At 56.4% G+C, this 18,720-nt stretch overlaps 1 protein-coding gene across 9 annotated transcripts in view; it reads left to right on the top strand.

Annotated features, from left to right (window-relative positions):
- Positions 1 to 18,720, top strand: part of CLEC16A (C-type lectin domain containing 16A) — a 202,530-nt gene that overhangs the window by 182,761 nt on the left and 1,049 nt on the right. For 5 of the 9 annotated variants that reach the window (XR_013968418.1, XM_080830266.1, XM_080830267.1 and 2 more), the window contains one exon: positions 9,196 to 9,351. Coding sequence is in view for 7 of the 9 variants with exons in the window: in XM_080830266.1 (XP_080686392.1) it covers positions 9,196 to 9,351 (156 nt within the window). In the remaining 2 variants the exon portion in view is untranslated. Of the gene's footprint in view, positions 1 to 9,195; positions 9,352 to 15,423; positions 15,546 to 18,720 lie in introns of those variants that run through there. The other 4 variants (XR_013968419.1, XM_080830269.1, XM_080830270.1 and 1 more) reach the window with 1 other exon arrangement.

Below are 18,720 nucleotides of genomic sequence, written 5' to 3'. Positions count from 1 at the left end.
CCACAGGTGCACGGCTCTGCCCCGGGAGCATGTTAAGTGTGCGCCTACGGCACATGCCTTCTGCAGAAGATCAGAACTGATTCCCTGGCCCCTTTGCACACTGCCACTTTGAAGAACACATAAGGCAGGCACGGAGCTGGGCCGGTGAGATGAGAAACTCACCAGAAAGGACCGAGATCCAAAAGCTGGCAAGAATCTGGGTGGGGAATGTGGGGGAGTGTCCTTTGCAAGCAAAGCTGTAGCCCACCCACCCCAGCCTACCCCGGGCCATTGGTCCCAGATTCTGCCTCCTTAGGCGCTGGGACCACAGGAGTCAGGGGTCGGTGACCCCTCTGCCCTAACAGCCGTCTAACCCGCCTCCCTCTCGCTGCTTTTTCAGCCCTGTTTCCTGCCTCGGCAGAGGGGCAGCCAAGATGGCCACTGCTGAGCTTTCTAGTGCCTTCGCTGAGAGACTGTTGTGGAGCTCTGTGCTTACTAATGTACAGACGGTAATGCCCCTGGCAAGGGCAGGGGCTGGGCAGGGCAGGGGCCCGGGCCTCGGGAATGAGGCCCGGGTCCCTGCAGAGCGAGGCGATACCACCAGAAGCGATCCTCAGAGGCCTAGTCCACCCGTGACCCCCACCTGCTGCTGAGCCTCCGTGGCCCAGAGAGGGACCCGTGATCGGGGCAGCAGGTGGGTGCCGTGCTACTGTCCACGCCGCCCGGCTGCACCCTGGCTGCCAGAGGGACCCGGAGGCCTTGGCGCTCCCACGGGTAGCAGCCCCACTCAGGCAGGCCTCTCACCCAGGAGCAGGCACATTGGAGGGGCAAAGCTGGGACAGAGATGGCCCCAGAGGAAAGCAAGATACTGAAAGACCATTTTTTCTCTTCTGCAGGTTTTCAAGTATAGTCCTTAAAATCCAAGAGGATTTGTCCATGGATAAAGAGCTTTAGGCTAAGAGATGCTGCAAGTTCTCAGCTATTTTGTATGTTGGATGTGTTATCCCTTTAAAAGCAACCCGAAATAAAAGCCTTTAAGCGTTTTGAGGTGCAGCCCGTCCATGATCTAGGGGTAGACGGGGGTAGGTAGACGGGGGGGAGGTTGCCCAGGCCTGGCCAAGGGAAGCGTTAGAAACGCCCCCTTTCCCAAGTGCCTGATTTGCTCCCCTGGCACCGGCTGGGACGTGCACATGAAAAAAATCAGAAATGGCTTCCAGCAGCCACTTGGGGGGGAAGCCCGTAGATGGCCGCTGAGGCCCAGAGTTTTGTGCACACCCCCTGAAAACACCACCTCCTGTGTGGCTCCCCAGAAAGGGAAACTAGAAAGGTCTCTGTGCAGGCTCTGGAGCCTTCCACCTTCACCAGAACCTCAGAGTCCTAGCAGTAGGGGAAGGGACAGTGGGGGACCACCCCCAGGGGTCCTGCACCCGTGTTGGTAGATTCTTTCATTTTTTGTGTGAATTCCTCAGAGGAGGCCTGGCCTGTTGTGGGGCTCGAACCTGAAGCCTGCCTTCTTAGCCCCCCATGCACATGCTCTTTGAAGAATTGGTGGGTAATTCGGCGTTTCCGGTGTGGCCGCCGACGCCATGGCCCCTGGCCCCCAGAACCCGTGGGCGTCGCCGTGCTCTTGCTAGGGGGCAGGCTTCAGGGGCAGACTCTTGAGTCCGGAACGTGGATGCAGGAGCTCCAGGTGACCTGTAGGCCCTGGAGACTGCAGTCTGTCCTGGTTTCCGCAGGCTGAGGCTCCAAACTCAGCCCCACTGACCCTTCTCCTACCCGGGGACCTGGCTCACGCCCCTGGGAGGGAAAAGGGCAGAGCTGGGGAAGGAGCCATCGAGGGGAGGCATTAGGCCGCGGTCGCTCTTGCCGTCTTCAGTTCCGTGCCTGAGGTCACGAGGCATATTGATTTCTGTTTCCCAGCAGCGCTGGGGTGGTGAGGGCAGGAACACGGCAGCGGGAAAACCTGAGCGGCAGTGGGCGCTGTGAATTTGCCAACACAAGGCAAGCTCGGGCAGGGCACCCTCGCCCCACGGGCCGCACTGACACTGGAGACCGCGGAAGAGGCCCGGGTTCTTTCTCCTGCCTCAGCAGCCCTCAGTGGGCTTTGTCCTGGGCTTTTCAGTGTGGCAGGAGCCCAGATGAATGTGGGCTTTTGCTAAGAGAGGCAGCTCTCGCCCCGACATCCTAGTGCTTTTGCCTGAAAGAGCGCTCTTAAAACCCGGGCTCCCCGGAAGCACAGCCACAGGAGACCGAGGCAGCTCAGAGCCACGTACTTGAGACGCCAAGGCCGTGCGTCCCTTGCTGGGCCCCAAGGCCTGGACACCGACAGCCCGCCGTCCGCCCGCAGCAGAGGCCGTGCGCTCATGGCCCATGCAGACAGGAGAAGCGCTGGGTTTGGCCGGCCTGGGGTGCCCTGCCTCTCGGGCAGAAAGTAGAATGTGAATTAAGTGGCCAACAGTTTTAAAAATCAGGCAGTTTCCCATAAAATCCGGATATCCAGCTTCTCGGGCAGAACAGGAAACTGTGGCCACACGCAGGCCCTTGCTCTTAGGCAGCGGCCGACCTGCCTGCTCCGGGCTCTTGACCGGTGTCTTCCGTTCGCCTGACACAGAGGCCGAATGTCCATGGGCCGTGTTTATTTTCCTGACAGAAGGGAACTGTTTCTGAGTGCCTGCGTCTGAACCAAATAAGGGAAAGCGGATGGCGGACCGGGAGGGCCGCCCTCCCTTCGTTCGGGGCTCCCCTCATTCGCCGACCTTAACCGTCCTATGGTGCTTAGTGTCTGCAGCCCATGGGACTCAGCCTTCCTGGCACCTGCTTGCTGTCTCTGTAATGTTCAGAGGGCGGATCTGTAGAGGGTTCTGGAAAACCCAGCAGAAGCCCACCCCCGGTAGGGCACCCTGGAGCCAAGACAGTTCCATTTTTAGCTCGTGTATAAATGAGAGTTTTGCTGCCCAGAAAAAAGCGTTTGCAGAGCGCCATGAGATGGCCTTGTTTCCAGAATAGGGCCCCATCTCTGGGCATGCAGCTGCGTCTTCCAGGAGGGTGTAGGGACAGCGTGTCATGAGAACAAGGTCACTCGAGACAGTTTTCCTTGAGGTCTTGGCTCCCAGGAAGCACAGAGCCAAACAGTGATGTCTGTTTCCCGTCGCTGGAGACTGTTCTGCTGTGAATTTCAGTTTCCAGCCGCCCTTCATTGTTGGACTCTCGTCATTTCATTTGTGTTTTGGTGGCTGTCAGTACTCAGTGGCATGGTGGGTTTGCGAAGTAAGATCTAAACCACGACAGATCCTGGAACTGATGTCCTCAGAGGAATTCCAGTGTGCCACACAGCACAAGCTCTGCGCAGAGCACAGAGGTCAGCTGGGACTCCCCGCCCCTCAGAGACTTAGGAAACCTTTGGGTCAAACCCCCCAGTTCTGCCGCACACAGGCAAGCCTTCCCACCCTCTGGTTTCTCACGGGCCCCACCATTTTTGGGTCTTGGCCCTTGTGCATCATCTCTGTATGGCCTGGTGGGAACCCAGATGGAAACTCAGTCCCTTCCCTGGTTTCCCCCTAAAAAGTCCACTTACGCCACACAAGGAAAGAGTTGAAGGAGCATTTCCTAATGATTTTGGGGTGGGGGACGAGGAAGTCCATCTCTCCCATCTCATTTGCCCCTTTCCTTCTTTCTCCGCACTCCACCCCTCCCAGAATTCCCCCAGAAAGTGCAGGGCAGCTTTCCTTACACCAGCTCTGGAGACCTGCCAGTCCCTCTCCCCACAGAGCTCAGCTCACATTCCTACTTTACCAACACTTTTTTGCAACTGTCCGTTAAGATCAGGTTCAACTACACAGTAAAGAAAAACCCCAAAGAGTTGTTCACTTCCCTCTCCAAGTAGAGGAAGCCTGGATGAAGGTCGTCAGGTGCTCCACAAAGCATGAGGGACCCAAGCCTCTATCTGCTCCATGCTCTGCCATCCCTAATACGTGACTCCTGTGGTCCAAGATAGCTGCTGGAGTTCCAGCCATCACATCCATGTTTCAGGAAGCACAATGGAGGATCGCATACCCCTTTCCTTTTAAGACGCCTTCCTGGTAGCCCAGCATGCCACTTCCATTTCTGTGTCCTTGTCTACAAGCTCGCCACGTGGCCATGCCTAGCTGCCAGGGCCTGTAACTAGACAAAGGGGAGTATAGGTATTGGGAGACAGCTCGTAGTTTCAGAAACACTGTCCAGACCCCTCTCAACCCCAGAGGATCCCAGGTGTTAGCTGTTCAAGGGAGGGAAGTTGTTGTACAGACCATCATAGCATCTTTGCGGGAAAGTTTCCTTCGCCCTCTGAAGGAAGGGAAGGCCAGCTTCCCTACAGTGGACAGGCAGGCTGCTGGAGCATTCAAGAATGGGGAAGGGATTTATGCTAAAGGATTTATGGAGACGTAAGAGGCAAAGGAGAATCCCAAACCAAGGGAAGAGCCCGGCTGAGGCAGAGAGCAAGTGGTTCTTGCCATTAGGCAGGTGTCCCTGTCTTGAAATGCCCCACTGGTGATTCTAGGGGCTGGGGTTTGAGGAGGAAGACAGCACCAAAGGTCTCTGGGGTTGGGAATTTTCCTCAGTTGTGGGGATTTGACCAAGAATCTAAGCGTAGACATTCACAACCAGAACACCTGGGAGCACCAGGCAAGTCGGGGTGGGAAAGGGAAGGAGTCAGCTCTCTCCCTCTCTCTAGCTGCTATCTGTGTGGGAGTGGGGCCCCGTGATGCCAGATCCTTCTATGTTTTAAGAAGCCAGAAGTCCGGATTTGGGTATAAAAATCTCCCAGTGTGCAAATGGGGGTTCCAAAAATGAATGGTCCACAAACATAGTGTGAAACCCCTGGGCTGCTGCTGGCCAGCTCTGGACCCTGACCCCACACAGCAACCTGGGTCTCACAGGGAAAGCTTTAGCGTGTATTCTGTCCGAGAGAAGGGGTGCATACTAAGTGTCCTCAAGGTGCATTTCTCCTCTGCCTCCCTCCCATAAAGGTCAGAGGGTTCAAATCAAATTCAGATTTGTAGGTAAAAAGAAAACTATTGGCCATTGAGGCCAAGAGATCCTCACTAACCGTCTTCTTTTTCTGCATCAAGACGTGGAGGCCCATAGAGGAGAGGAGCCTTGTCCAAGATCACAAAGCCATTTGGGCAGAGCTTGGACCCAGGCTTGGGGTTCTGACTCCCAGCCCAGTGCTCCCTCTATCAAGGGGCCTAAAATAGAAGGCTGACCTTTTTGTGGTATTTCTTGTTTGACACATGCCAGAGAGTTACTCATGAGTTCATCTTCCCAGAATAAGTGGCAGAATGGGGCCAGAGGGCAGCAGGAAGACCCCGGGCTGCCCGAAGTGAAACCCACACTCCTGGAAAGCAGGGGATGGGGCTTGCCATCGATGTGGGCCTGCCTGCTGCCAGAGCGCCAGGCCAGGCCCTGGCTTTGGGGAGGCTCTTAGTAAGCCCCAGGGAGAGGGCTCTGGAGGCCAGAACAGATCCTAGGGGTGTGTTAGGGACCCGAGAGCTTGAGCCTGTCTAGCTCGTGCCCCTGCCTTCATTCTCCCTTCTGTTTCTGGTACAAAATAATAATCGTAGGAATCTTGAAAAATTTCAGACAAGCACAAAAACTAAAATGAAAACTCACGTAATAAAACCACCCGGTCGTCCCATGACTTTAGCTCAGATCCCTGCAGTCTGGTCCACTCTGCACAAGGAGGGAGGCAGAGCCTGACTTTTTTCTTTTCTTTTCCTTCCTTCCTTCCTTCCTTTCTTTCTTTCTTTCTTTCTTTCTTTGTTACAACAACAGGGACATGTGGGACATGCTTTTTCTAATCTTTTCTCATTTACTGCCTCAAGCGTTTTCCTGTGCGCTTAATCTTCTCTCCCACCAGCATTTTTAAGCCTCCCGCAGACGATTCCAACACCTAGAAATATTCTAATTCATTCGGCCTTTTTCCCCCACCGTGGGGCACGTGGGCTCTCCAGCTCCCCGGTACACACACCAGTGCTTTGAACATCGGTGTCGTGCACTCTGGGGTCCGTCCACAGTGACTTCCGTAGCCTAAAGTTCCAGACGTGGACTCAGATGGCGTGAAAATGGTATGGCCTTTGTTACACATTTCACAGGCTGTTTTTGACACACACTCGGGGAGAGCCAAGAATTTCATCTGCTGGAGAAGATCTCAGGGAGGCCTCTCTGTCTGTGCCCTTGTCCCATGATCTCCGGCTCACCTGTGCTTACAAATACTTGGCAGTCCATGTGTGTTTGACTCGTGCCCAGAAAGCCCCTTGGCATCTCCACCAAAGCTAGTTCATTAAGAACCGCCTCGCCGGGATGAAGCAAGAGCCGGTGGACAGGCCACAGGCATTGCTGAGTTCTTTCGAGAGCCCTCCTGGCCCTCTGACTTGTCAGACCGGCTGGCACAGTGGTTGCCACCTCAACTTGGGAAGGGGCCCCTTGAAATGACAGGGAGAATCTGGGCACCTAGCCAAAAAAAAAAAAGTCACTGAGACTTTCCGGGTCCCCAGTGCCGTGGGGGAAGGGAGAGGAGTACAAAGCGGGGAGCAAGGAAAGGGGGGTGTTGGCAGCAGCCAGCAAGGGGAGGATGTGCTCAGTTGTCTCTGCTCAGCCAGAGCCCGGGAACAGGTGATATCGGAAGTTGTTGATTTTTTTTTTTTTTCTATTTATTTCTCAGCACAAACCAAAGGTATGTGGTGTGACCCTCATCCGTTCCCCAAATGAAGGCCCGCTAGTCTCCTGGCCACGGTTTTCAGCCTCTCCTTGGCTCCAGCACACACCCGGCCCCAGAGGTCTTAGAGCAGTAAACCAGGGCTCTGGAGCCTGACGGAGAAGACTTGCGGCAGACGGGAAGGGGCGGGTGACCACCTTGGTGACAGCCATGCCAGCCGCCAGCCGTCTGTCCCGGCCAAGGCGTTGTCGGAGGCATAAAAGGCGTAGTCCCAACCCTGTTACCACACTTGGCGGCCCCTGTGTTCCTTGCTCTGATAAATAAGCAGCTCGGGGGAGAAAAAGCCATCTTGACATTTTGATTTGTTAAGGCGTGATTCATTTTCGAGTCAAGTTAACAGCTTGTAAACTTGGGGGTTTACCACTTGAAGTGATTAAGAAGTAAGCGGCCATAAAGACGGTGCTCTGGGGCTGCGGCTGATCGCCCCCTGGGAATCTTCCTGACTGGTATTCCAATTTGCCTCCACGTTTGCTGTTTGCCGTAGCTAATCCGAGTCTCCCCCTCCGCCGCCAGTACGTCACGTAAGGCCTCTTCTTGGGAACTCCAGCTGGTCAGTCCTGCTGTTCTCCCTGCGGAGCAAACGTCCGTCCACAGTAGCTGGGGGAGAGGAGTTCTGCCCTCCACAAAAGATACCCACCACGTTCCCACAAGGCCTCACGTCCCCTTGCCAACACGTTGCAAAACTTGGAGGGCCTGGCTCGGGTATGAAATGAAGACCCCGCTTGCCCAGGCGAGGGGGGCTGACGGAGATACAGGCCTCCAGTTAAGGGATGAGGAAGTCACGGGAATAAAAAGCGGAGCGTGAAAAACAGTCAGTCATACTCTAATGGTGTTGTCCTGGGACAGATGGGACCTACGTTTGGGAACACAGGATAATGTATAAACTTGACAAATCGCTAAGTGGGACACCTGAAACTAACGTCACATTGCGTGTCAACGATACTCAGAAAGAAAAAAAGAAAAAAAAATTTTTTAGTTAAATAAATACAATAAAACAATAAAGAGCTGGCTTTTAAAGAGCTAATCCTGAGACAGAAATAACTTCCCACAAACATTAATACAAAATAGCCCCTTCACATTGGACAGGTGTGGGGTCCCACTCGTCCTGAGCTGGTAGGGGGATGAAGCCGCAGGTCGCCACCCCCCCCACCCCAGCCAGGCCCGTTTGCCCACCAGTCTGTGAAGGGGGCTTCGGATAGTACGGGGACTTGCCCCACGGGCTGGTACGTGAGCAGGTCAGGGAGAGAACACAAGCTTGCGTGGTGCCAGAGCCCAGGCTCGGTGTGGGATCCCTCCCACTGTCAGCTAGGAGGACATGTCCCCCCCGACCCGGATCCCCACCCCAGTTTGGCGCCAGTTCTGAATTACAGGGCAGAAGCGTCAGGCTCCACAGAGCGCCTTGACCGTGGTCCTGCCCAGCTTGTGGGGGCTGAGGCAGAAGCCACCACGGTCCGGTCCTCGTAGCCCCCCTGGGATCCTCAGGGCTTTTGTTCCGTGGAAGCTTTCCTGTGTTTAGTGAATCAAATCAGAAGCTACGGCCCTTTAGGAAAGCAGGCAGTGGAAAGGACAGAAAGCCGTGGTCTGCAGGGAAGGGGCTCCCAGATGAGCTCGTTCATATGGGCCTCCTTTCATCATAAAGGACTCTCCCTGTGTGCCAAGCCCTGTGCCCCACCGTACCCCCAGTAGAGTGCGGTGACAAGAACTTAGTGACAACACTCCCAGCTAGTGGGGTTGGGCGGGGAGAGTGCTAGGTACGCGTTCTGGTGTTTCTGCATGGGGAGCAGAGCCTGCCCAGTTCCGAGTGTCGCCAAAGTGTGGGGCTCCCCCACTCCCAAGGGGCCTGGAAGGCCGCAGGCCTCGCAAATGGGCGGTCCTCGTCTCTGAACCCAGAGTTGCTCCAAGGGCACGTAGAACTCTGCAAGCAGGAGCTTTTGTTCCTCCCGTACCAAACCCACCAGAGCCTCCAGAGCTAAGCAGAGCCTGTGGCAGGGAAAGACTCACAGGGCCCCTCCCCTCCTGCCCAGGGCCCTGCCTTTGTCAACTCGGGCACGTCAGCGAAGGCCCCAAGATTTTGCTAGGAGGCTGTCCCCAGTCCATGTGTGAATTTCACCAGCATGTCTCTGAAGCCCCAAGGCTGCGTGTCCCCTTCAAGGGCACAGCAAGCCCTTCGCCGAGCCGGAGTCAGGCGCTCTGATTTATGGCTCCAGGCCCTCGGCACTCTGGCCGGCTGCACCCTCTTCCTTGAAATGGCTTTGAAGTGTGTCCAGGTCAGGCCCATGGCCAGCGAGGTCAACTGGGGACTCTTCAAGGAGCTGGGTTGGGCTGGGGGTGGGGGTGTAGCCATTTCATTAAGGTCCCCAGCACCACCTTTGAAGTGCAGCTTGCCCTGCGGCGTCTCCCCCGAAATCCTGCTAGGCCTCCTTGTTTCTTCCTACTTGGTCACCTCTCCACCTGTCTTGCAGGCTTTGCCGTGGCCCAGTGCATAAACCAGCACAGCTCGCCATCCCTGTCCTCAACATCTGCCAGCGGGAGCCCCAGCGGCAGTGGGAGTGCCAGCCACTGTGACTCTGGGGGCACCAGCTCATCGTCCACCCCTTCCGCCACCCAGAGCCCGTCAGGTATGGGCCGCGTGACACGGTGAGGGGTGGGGATGGCGGGGGGACTTCCGGGAACTCTGCGATCGCTCCGAGCTGAGACTGCTCCTCCTTGCCGCCGTGTTTGGGGACACCGCCGCTCGGGGTTCTGTGTTCGTTCTGATGCAGCGTTGCCCACGTGCCGGCTGGGTTAGCTCCCAGCAGGGGAGGACCACTCCTTTTCCAGGCTGGCCCGCCACCGAGAAAGGCCTTCCCTGACCGCAGAGCTGGAGGGGATGGACGGCTGCCGAGCCTGCCTCTGCCCCATTAGCACCTCCACAAGGAGGGGTCTCCCAGACCGGATGCTTTGAACCTGGCAGAAGCATTGTGTCCCTGCTAATTTGTTCTTTCCTTCATAATGTACCAGTTTTCTCTGTAAACATGTGGTGCAGTCCATCATCTGTGACCCAGCGTATACCTTTTGAGTGTCTGTCGGAACGTGCCAGAGTCCCGTCTCGCCTTCCGGGGCCTCAGGCAAGGGCAGGCGTTGCGCGGACAGACCCCATGAGCAGGGAGGCTACAGGGAGACGAGGGGGCGCCCCCTGTGTTCTCAGCCGCCATGACCCCTCAGGCACGAGTGCCTCACTGGGCCAGGTGAGACCCCAGGGGCAAGGCACCAGGGTTTTTTCGCGAACCCCATGGCTCTACAATGCAGCCAGAGGGACCGGGCCCAAGCAGGGAGGCTGGGGATGGGCTTGAGGGTGCACGAAGCTTCATGCCCCAGCAGCACGACCTCCTGTGTCCAGAGGGCCCCTGGCAGCTCTGATTTGGGAGGCCCCCAGGGACTCTGGTCTGCACCCTCATTTGGGAACCCTCAGTGTCCTTCGCTGTTCCTTCAAGGTCCCATCCAGACCTCTGACCCATCCTGCCTCAGGGCGCCTGACCAAACTCTTGTTCGGTGGCGGATTGGGGTGGGGGTGTCGTGATAAGAGCCCCATGCAGGGCATGAGCCCCAGCGGTGGCACCAGGAAACTGAGGGCCTCCAGCTCTCATTCCCTCAGTGCAGGATCTCCTTCGGTGCACTCTCCTCTCTGGGGCTGTCAGCTCCCACATTGCCCAGCAAAGGGTTAACCCCGCCTGCTCCTGGCAACCCCCCCCCCAACTTCCTGCCAGCATCCATCTACCACAGGCTCCAGGGTCATCCTAACCCCATTCCACTAGGCACCTGCTCCCCCACCCCCACCAGGCCCCAGCCTAGGGGAGGAGGCCGCCTTGTCTGAGCTGTTTTGGAGCCCCATCTGAGGTTGGCTGCAGGTGTCGCTGCCCGTCCCAGTCCCAGACCCACAGTGGAACATTCAGATGGTGCTTTCTCCAGAAGCTGGGAACAGCCCTCCACCCTTCTCTGCAGGCTGATCTCCCGCTGGCTGGCTCTGGGATCCAAGGGCAGGGTTGTGTGTTCATGGGCTTGTGTGTGCACCCTCATGCTGCCTGCGTTTACACGCTTCTGTTTCTGTGTCGTGTGCACCCAACTCACATAGACTTACGATTGCATTTTGGGGGAAGGTCTCTTCCTGGTGGAGCTATGTATGCCTTTCTTTCACATTTAAAAAGACACAGACAACAGCTTAGCAAACAGATGAGCCATACACTTCTTCACCTAAAACTGAAACCAGCCCAGACCCACGATGGTCAGAATCAGGTCTGTGTTTGCACATGTTCACGTGAGCGTGGACCCTGGGGCTTCGGCTCTGCACCTTCCCTCGGAGGTGAATGTGTTTTCCCTTGGCCTCCCTCAGCCCCTCCGTCCCTACCCCCACCATCCCCAGCTCGGTGCCAGTGACCTTCCTCCTCATCAGAAGTGCAGGGGCTGTGAGCCTGACTGTCACATAGCCCGACAGCACCAGTCGCTAAGTGACGGTCAGGCTCTCCTGAGTGCCTGCCCCCGTTCCGTGCGTCCCCGGCAGGCCTGCGGAGGCGAGCGTGCGAGTCCCCATTTTTTATGCTGCCTGACAGTAAAAGCCTGCAGCCCAGCCTGCCTGTCCGAGTCTCTGCAGACACTGAAATCACTCACCCCCTGACAAAGGGCCTGCCTGCCAGGCAGCCCACACTTCACCCTGAACTGAGGACCCAGATCCTGATCCTAGAAAGAGACAGCATCGGAACCCACACGCTGCTCGCTGTCCAGGGCCACCATTCCCTTAGCCTCTCAATGGCCAACTTCCAAGCTGGGCTCCAGCTTCCTGGGTCCACCTGGAGCACAGCACAGGAGGTGCCCATGTTCCTTCTAAGGGCAGGCCTATCCAGGTGGGGCCACCGTGCACCTACTGTCTCCCTGGGCCATGCTGGACAGGAAGTGGATGCTGGAAGGGAGGTTTTGTCAGGATGGGTGCTCTTCGGGACATCGGCCCAGAGCAGGGCTCGGTGTTCAGGCTTCTGATGGGCACAGGCTGGCCCCGTGCTGCCTCCTCCCCAGACGTTCCACCCACGGGCCCAGCCGCGGTCAGCCCGAGGCGATGGGATGGGCCTGGGCCTCTCCCCGCAGCCCACCCTAGCCAGGACAGCAGAAGACAGCTGTGGCCCAGTCAAGGGGCCACTTGTCCTCCCAAGTGGTTTTGGAGGACACAGTGCTGAATCAGAAGCTTTCCGATCCCTGTCCTGCCAGAGCCGCTGAGTCTAGGAAGTTCCCAGTGGGGAGAGCAGCTGCCAGGCCCTTGGCAGCCAGAATTAGCTCCAGTGGCTTCTTTGCACTTGAAGCCACACTTTGCATGGGCAGGTGTTTGGTCAGGGAAGCAGACGAGAGAGGCCATCCGTCAGGGGGTGAGACAGGCCCAGCTTTCCGTGTCTCTGCTGAGACTTGCCACCCTCCACCATACCCTGTGGTGGAAAACACAGGGGCTTGGCCACTACAGTGCAACTGGGAAGCGGAGGAGCCCACACACAAGCCCCAGCCTTGGTAATTCCAGAACCACAGTCCACCTTCTGAAATCACCCCGCGGAATACCCGTGCGGTTGCTCAGTCTGCCTCAGGTGCCTCCATGGGGCCCTGCCGATCCCCATGGAGGGTACCCCGCGAAGTACGTGCATTTCTACTTCCAGTGTGCGTGGTTGCTCTAGAAACCACATGAAAAGCCACAGCCCATTCACAGAGACCCTGGCAACTGTGTCGCCCCTGTCAACCGAGGCTGGGCTGTGTGGCCCTGGTGGGGAGAAGCCCACGAGTCTCCCAAAGTCAGCAACACAGTGGACCCCAGATGGCCCCGTCTCCTCTGACAGCCCACATGGGGTCATCCCCAAACGGGGCCATGAAACTCTTTAGATACTCAGTTGTTCTGCTCTCCGACCCTCTGTCCAGCCCAGGGGACCTCAAGTTCTCTGCCTGAGTTTGTAAGAGGCCCTTGTTTATCCCAAATACAGATTTTCTCAGCTGCCCATTGGACCTTGAGTCTGGGTGACTTGGGTTTTGTGGATGTCAGACCTGATCTCACTTGTGTCCCTCCAAGGGTGGCCCCTTCATCCAGCCTCTCTCTGCATCTCATCACTGCCCACTTTGGGGCCCTGTCTCCACGTTAACGTTTTCTAACCAAACAGGTTTTGGTTGAGTCCCTGCCGTGTGCAGCACTGGGGACAGAGGGCAGTAAAGGAACGTACAGTCTAGCAGGGGAGGCCGGGGTCCACCATGTGACCACACAGAAGTGTTCAGTTGAGAACTGTGACAAAGGAAAGGTGCGGGGGGCTCGGGCAGCGCAGGAGGCAACAGGAGAGCCCAGTGGGCTCCCAGAGACGGCAGCACCAGAGACAGAAGTGAAGCTTGAGGGGTTATTGAGGACAGGGGTCTGTGGGCCTTGGGTCACACACAGCCCCACCCCCCCACCCCACCCAGGCTGAGCCCGGCATATGGCTGGAGACAAGTTGGATCCTTTTCCCTCTCTCCCTGGGGTCTACCTATAAATCCTGCCCTTTCCCATACAGACCCCAAGGAGCAGCCTGTTTGTGAGGAACCGCCCATGTGCCCATGGGGCGGGGGCCTGTGGCCAGCGCTGGCAGAGGGCCCCTTACCGCAGGGGGAAGGGCACCGCCTGGAGGGTCACTGGTTTGCCCTCTGTGCTGGGAGCACCTGCTTCTGAGTCCCCACCACATGCCAGGGACAGAGTGTGGATGCTGGCGAGTGGCTTTTTTCTGCAAGTGCTGGACCTCAAATCAGAGACAAGAGACACCCCCAACTGAAGGAAAGGTCACAACTGAATTCCCTGGTAACCAAAGAAACCAGCTAGAAGGAATTGGGAGCAACGGTATTTTATTTCCATTGTTAGTTATTCACCTGTTAAGGCTGTGCTGAGGGAATTATTGTCCGGTTTTAACGGCTGATGTGCGAGCTGACCTGTTCCCCTTGCCCTTTATAGGAAGTGCAGTGAAACCCCCAAGGCTTCCTGGGGACCCTGGTGCCCTGGGCAGCATCCTGGGACCCGGCATCATGTTGCCCACTCGTCCGGCCCAATAGGCCTCCGCTTGCTGCCCATTGAGGAAATGACCGGGTTGGAGTTAGCAGGGTTCTTTTTCTTTAAACACTTGGTCAGGGTTTTGAGAAGCTGAAATTGCAGAGAACATACGGCGGGAAAGAGAAAACAGACCCAATTTGGAACCAAATATAGGGCCAATAGGAATACTTGAGAAAAACTTTCTGGGTTACAGCTGACACACACGCAAACGCACGTTCACACGCACCCAGCGCACACGCTCGCACTTGTATGCCCTGCGTGGGGCTCAGGTGGGAGAACTCCTCAGGGTAGAGCTCTGGGACCGGCTCTCTTGGGTCTCACACATGTTCTAGGTGAGCTGCTTGGAGGAGAAAAGACAATTGTTAAAAAATGGAGTCAGCTCTTTCCGTCGTCCGTTTTTAAGGCCCGTGGAACTATGAGCACTTTGACCTTCTCTTAGGGTTTTATGGGAAGAAGGAAGGGCTCGTTGAGGCCCAGTGTTGAGGCCTGACAGAGGCGGGATCCTGCTGTCCCCATCCTCACCTGCTGCCCGGGCTGTCTGAACACGTGACCTTCCCCCCAGCGCTCGGTCCCTTTCGGGCCCAGTGGGAGCCGGACAGCCCAAGACTGACCCGCGTGTCACCAAAGTCAGCTACCAGTCAGGCGGGACTTTAAGGACAGAAACCCTGAGCAAGACATGTTCTTTTCTGCCTAGTTTTCTCCATGGCGTTCATCTTTTTTTTTTATCGTGGTAAACTACACATACCATACAACGTACCATTTTAACGACTTTTAAGCATACAGCCCCGCGCGGCATTAGCTGTATTCCCGATGTGTTTTGTGGCATTAATTTTCAGCTTTGCTCGAATCCCGAGGTTGTGTGCGAGAGTACGGTTCCTTCCTTCCCAGGGAGATGCTCCTAACTTTTTTGTTTCAGCCGATTAGAACCCACCCTTGGCCTCTCTGCACCTGTCTCAGGCCTTCCTGCTGTGGCTTGGTCTTAGTCTCCAAAGGTTCAGAGCAGCCGAGTGAGTGTCTTCCGGAGAGCGGCACCCCGCGGCTGGGGAGGGGTCCGGGGCTTGCCCAGACCTCCCTGAGTCAGGCCGTTGGCTTTAGTGTGGCGACATCAGGAACCATGGGCCTCATCAGTCGAGGGTCGGAAATCTGCTTGTTTCACTAGCCGGCTGGGCTCCCTTCCCCCAACCACACAGCTTTCCCTCCTCAGATGGTCCCTGGGGTGCAGGGCCCTCGTGCTCACCGCTGGTTCGCATGTGGAACTGTCCCTGGAGGTTTCTCACCGACAGACACCACGCGTTGCCGACGACCCCCAGTCTTTTCCTTTCCAACAGGACTGAACCTTCGCTGTCTTGACCCTCGAGTGAGCCCCACGAGTGAGCCCACGGTTGGGTCCCTAGCTGTGGTGACAGCACGTCGCCCTGGTGGGGCCCAGTGGGGGCATCACCTGCTCAGAAGGGCCGTGCCCCCCGCAGCTGTCCTGAGCCCCCGCCGAGGCCCCGTCCCGCTCCGTTCACGCTCTCGTCCGCGCTGGACATCTACCACTGTTCTGCACCCCTCTCCGCGTCCCCTTTCTCTGTCCCGTTATTGAAGGCTCTCTCTGACCTGTCGCTGTGTTTCCCTCTAGTCAGGAGTGGCAGGAAAGGACGCCGGCGAGTGTTCAGCCTGTCGGAGGCCGACAGTCACGGCGGCCACTGGGTTTAGTGCTTCGAACGGCAGCTGTCACGGCACCTCTCACAGGCGACTCAGGCAGGTCTCATCCGCTAGCCTGCACGGCCCACACGCCCCGCCGTGGCCTTCCCGGGCGGCGGGCTCTGCACCGCAAGCGGGGCCTCGCTGGGCCTTGGGGGACCAGGCCTGGGCCACCTCCTCCAAGCGGCCATCTCCCCAGCTTCCCTGAAGCCCGTTCTTCCATTCCCCTCCGGCCTCACCTGGGCTGGGGGGATCCCTGGCCCTTGAGCCTCGGGCAGCCTGGAAACGCTGGCCTTCTCCACGGACTGCCCAGCTGTGGGGGGTTCTCCAGCCCATTCCCCCGGGGGGCCCCCCGGGTTAGGCCACGAGGGTTGAGCAGTAGAATTTGCAAAAAGCAACCAAGAAGTCAACTAGGTTCTCTTTTTCTTTTCCTCCCCCGATCTCCCCGACCTTGCTCGAAGCTCAGTAGTGGATCAGTCCCGCCTCAGCCAGGGGCCAAAGCCATTTCCCCCACCTCCGCAGGCACCTCCATCATCCCCACACTTACACGCTCCAGGCGGCCGCCGACCCAAGCCAGCTCCCGGCGCAGGGCCCCTCGCTGCTGCCTGCTCCCCGCCTTCCCTCCCACCTTCCCCACCTTCAGGGCAAACCGTCAGGGTTTCCCTTGGGGGCCTCCCACCCCCAGTCAGGAGCCTTTTGCCTTCTTTTGCATTTAAAGCTGCTGCTTCTGAGCTCTGCCCTCCGCCCTGTTACGCTCTGCTGACCCCCTACATGCACACACACACACACACACACACATTCGAACACACAAACACACTCGGTCCCACTCTCCCAGTCTGAGCACAGCGGCTGCAAACCCACAGTTTTCCTGGAAACCGTCACTCGGCAAGGCCCAGCCCAACCCCTGCCCCAAAGCTGAAGGTCAGCTTCTGGAGGGTGCCGGCCAGGGACTTTGGGACCCGCTGCGTCGGGAGGCCAAGTGTCTCTCACGGGACCCTGGACGTCCAGAACTTCCCGCTTAGGCCGCCGCTCTTCTCCCTGGCTCCTGGCCAGGAAACCAAAATGTTCTCCAAATCTCTCATTTTCAGGGCCAGGCCCCTACTTGTGGCCTTCCAGCCAAAAACACCAGCAGGGAGACAACACCAAGGGCTCAGCCCTGGACCAGAGCATGTGTCTTTGTTGGGTTATTTTCCCCTGATGAAAAAGATCTTTTTCATTCCCCTTGGGATGGATATATTTATAGATCACATTCAGGAAGAAATTTTTAGGTTAAAAAAAAAAAAAGTGTTGTAGGTGATGGGTGAGGGGTTATTTTTTTTTCCTATAAAAATTGAAAAAAGCTATTTTTGAGGGAAAAAAAATCCAACCCTCTTAATAAAAATTGTTGGTCCCTTTCTTAAAGAAGAAACCAATTTTGTGCATGTGTAATATTGTTTGTTGGTTTCTTGGTTTTTTAAATATATTTGAGGGCAGATTGTCCTATCCTCGATTATGCTCATCCCCAAAAAAAACCCAGCAGGGATCAGGGAAAGAGGTTTGCCAGCTTTTTTGAATATCTGCATGCAAATGAGCAAAGAGGGAACTCTTACAAGAAGTTTCGAGAGAACATGAAGGAAATGCTTTGGCAGCTCTGTCTCCAGATGGCACAAAAGTGCCATTTGGAGAATTAGTCATTTCTGAACTGCCTTGTCAGCAGCTGAGCTTACGTGGATGCGTTGGTACGCAGGCATGTAGCCGTGCCCGCCCTCCCTGGAAGCCAGGTAGAGGCGGCCAGAGCAGGTGAGCCCCCAAAGGGACCACACGCTCTGATGAGCAGCAGGTAGACCGCGCGGGCCCAGACCGCGAGCCTGGGCAGGGCAGCCCGTGCTGCGAGGGTGTCCTCGCTGAGCCGAGCGAGTGCAGGGAGATGCAGAGAAACCAGAATGCGCGTGGAGTGTTTATTCAGCGTTTCTGGGCTCAGCTCACAGCCTTAATCACGTTTTCCGCTAGTGTTCACCGCCACCCCACCCCCGGAGCCAGGACAGACCCAAAGCCCCGTGTCGTGGTTTTCTCTGGGCCTGATTTCTCTTTAAAATAAAAATATATACACACACACACATAGTAATAATGAAAAGAAGGAAAACAAAAAAGGCCTTAAGAAGGAATTTTCTGGAATCTTTGAGAGCCTGTCTTGCCCAGGAGCCTTGGGGGAAGAAACGCCGTCGTATTCTCTGGGAAACTCAATGCGTTGCTTGTGCTTTCCTTCCACGGTGGGGAGCCTCTTCCTCTCCCGCATCCCATTCTCTACGCCCTTCGGTTTTCTTTTGCTCTTGGTTTTTCCGTTTTCTTGCCATATGTTCAGTTTGCAGTTCTGTTTTGTTTTGGCTTAACTTAAAAAAAGAAAAAAGAAAAAAAAAAAAAACCCCACCTAGCTTGAATCCCCTCGAACAAAACATGTCAACCATCCTTCCCAGCGTCCCGCCGACTCATGGCTCAACACCCCATCATCAGTGCCTTCTGCTGATGCCTGGTCAACCCCAAAAACCATACAGATAAGGTATTTGCTTTCCGGGTGAGATGCCCTCGGCCTTCTTGTCGATGCTTCTAGATTACCGGCGCTCAGCGTCGGGAGGATGTTTTCCACCATGAGCGCCAATCTCAGCTGCCGTTCCTGTCCAGGCAGACTCGTCATTGGAAAGCAGATAGGCCATTTGTCTGTAATCTAATCAAGGATTTTGAAAAGCACCAAAAAAAAGAAATTGCCACTCCAAAAATAACTGCACTGGGCGGAGCCTCCTCTGCCTTCCCCCTGCCCTGGTTTCTCTCCGTGACCCCCCATGGGGACACTCAGGATGGGACTGGCCCCTGTCTGGGCGCTAACTGAGCTCACAGAGAAGGAGCGGGAGATAAACCACAGTCTGAGGTTTTGTTTTGGTTTTGCAAGCAGCAAAGTTGCACAGAATCCCTTTTGGTTGTTGTTTGGTTTGGTTTTTTAAATATCGCAGCGATATCACCCTTGGGTAAATGCTACCAAATGTAGGCTCTGGAAATGGCCTGAAGCGATAAGCACACCAAGCCTATTTCCTCCCTAAACACGTATTTACTCACTGGGCAGGTGGTCCAAGGCTCTCCCTCATGCGGAGCCCGCCCAGGCGGCTTCCTGGCGCCATCATCTGCCCATTGATTTTGCACAGGCCCCTAATTGTTCTTCTCACATCACAAGTCAGGGTAGCCCTGGGCCCTGACAGATTTC

The sequence above is a fragment of the Martes martes genome (assembly GCF_963455335.1).
Source record: "Martes martes genome assembly, chromosome: 18".
NCBI classification, from domain to species: Eukaryota; Metazoa; Chordata; class Mammalia; order Carnivora; family Mustelidae; genus Martes; species Martes martes.
This window is presented reverse-complemented; position numbering and strand designations above follow the sequence as displayed.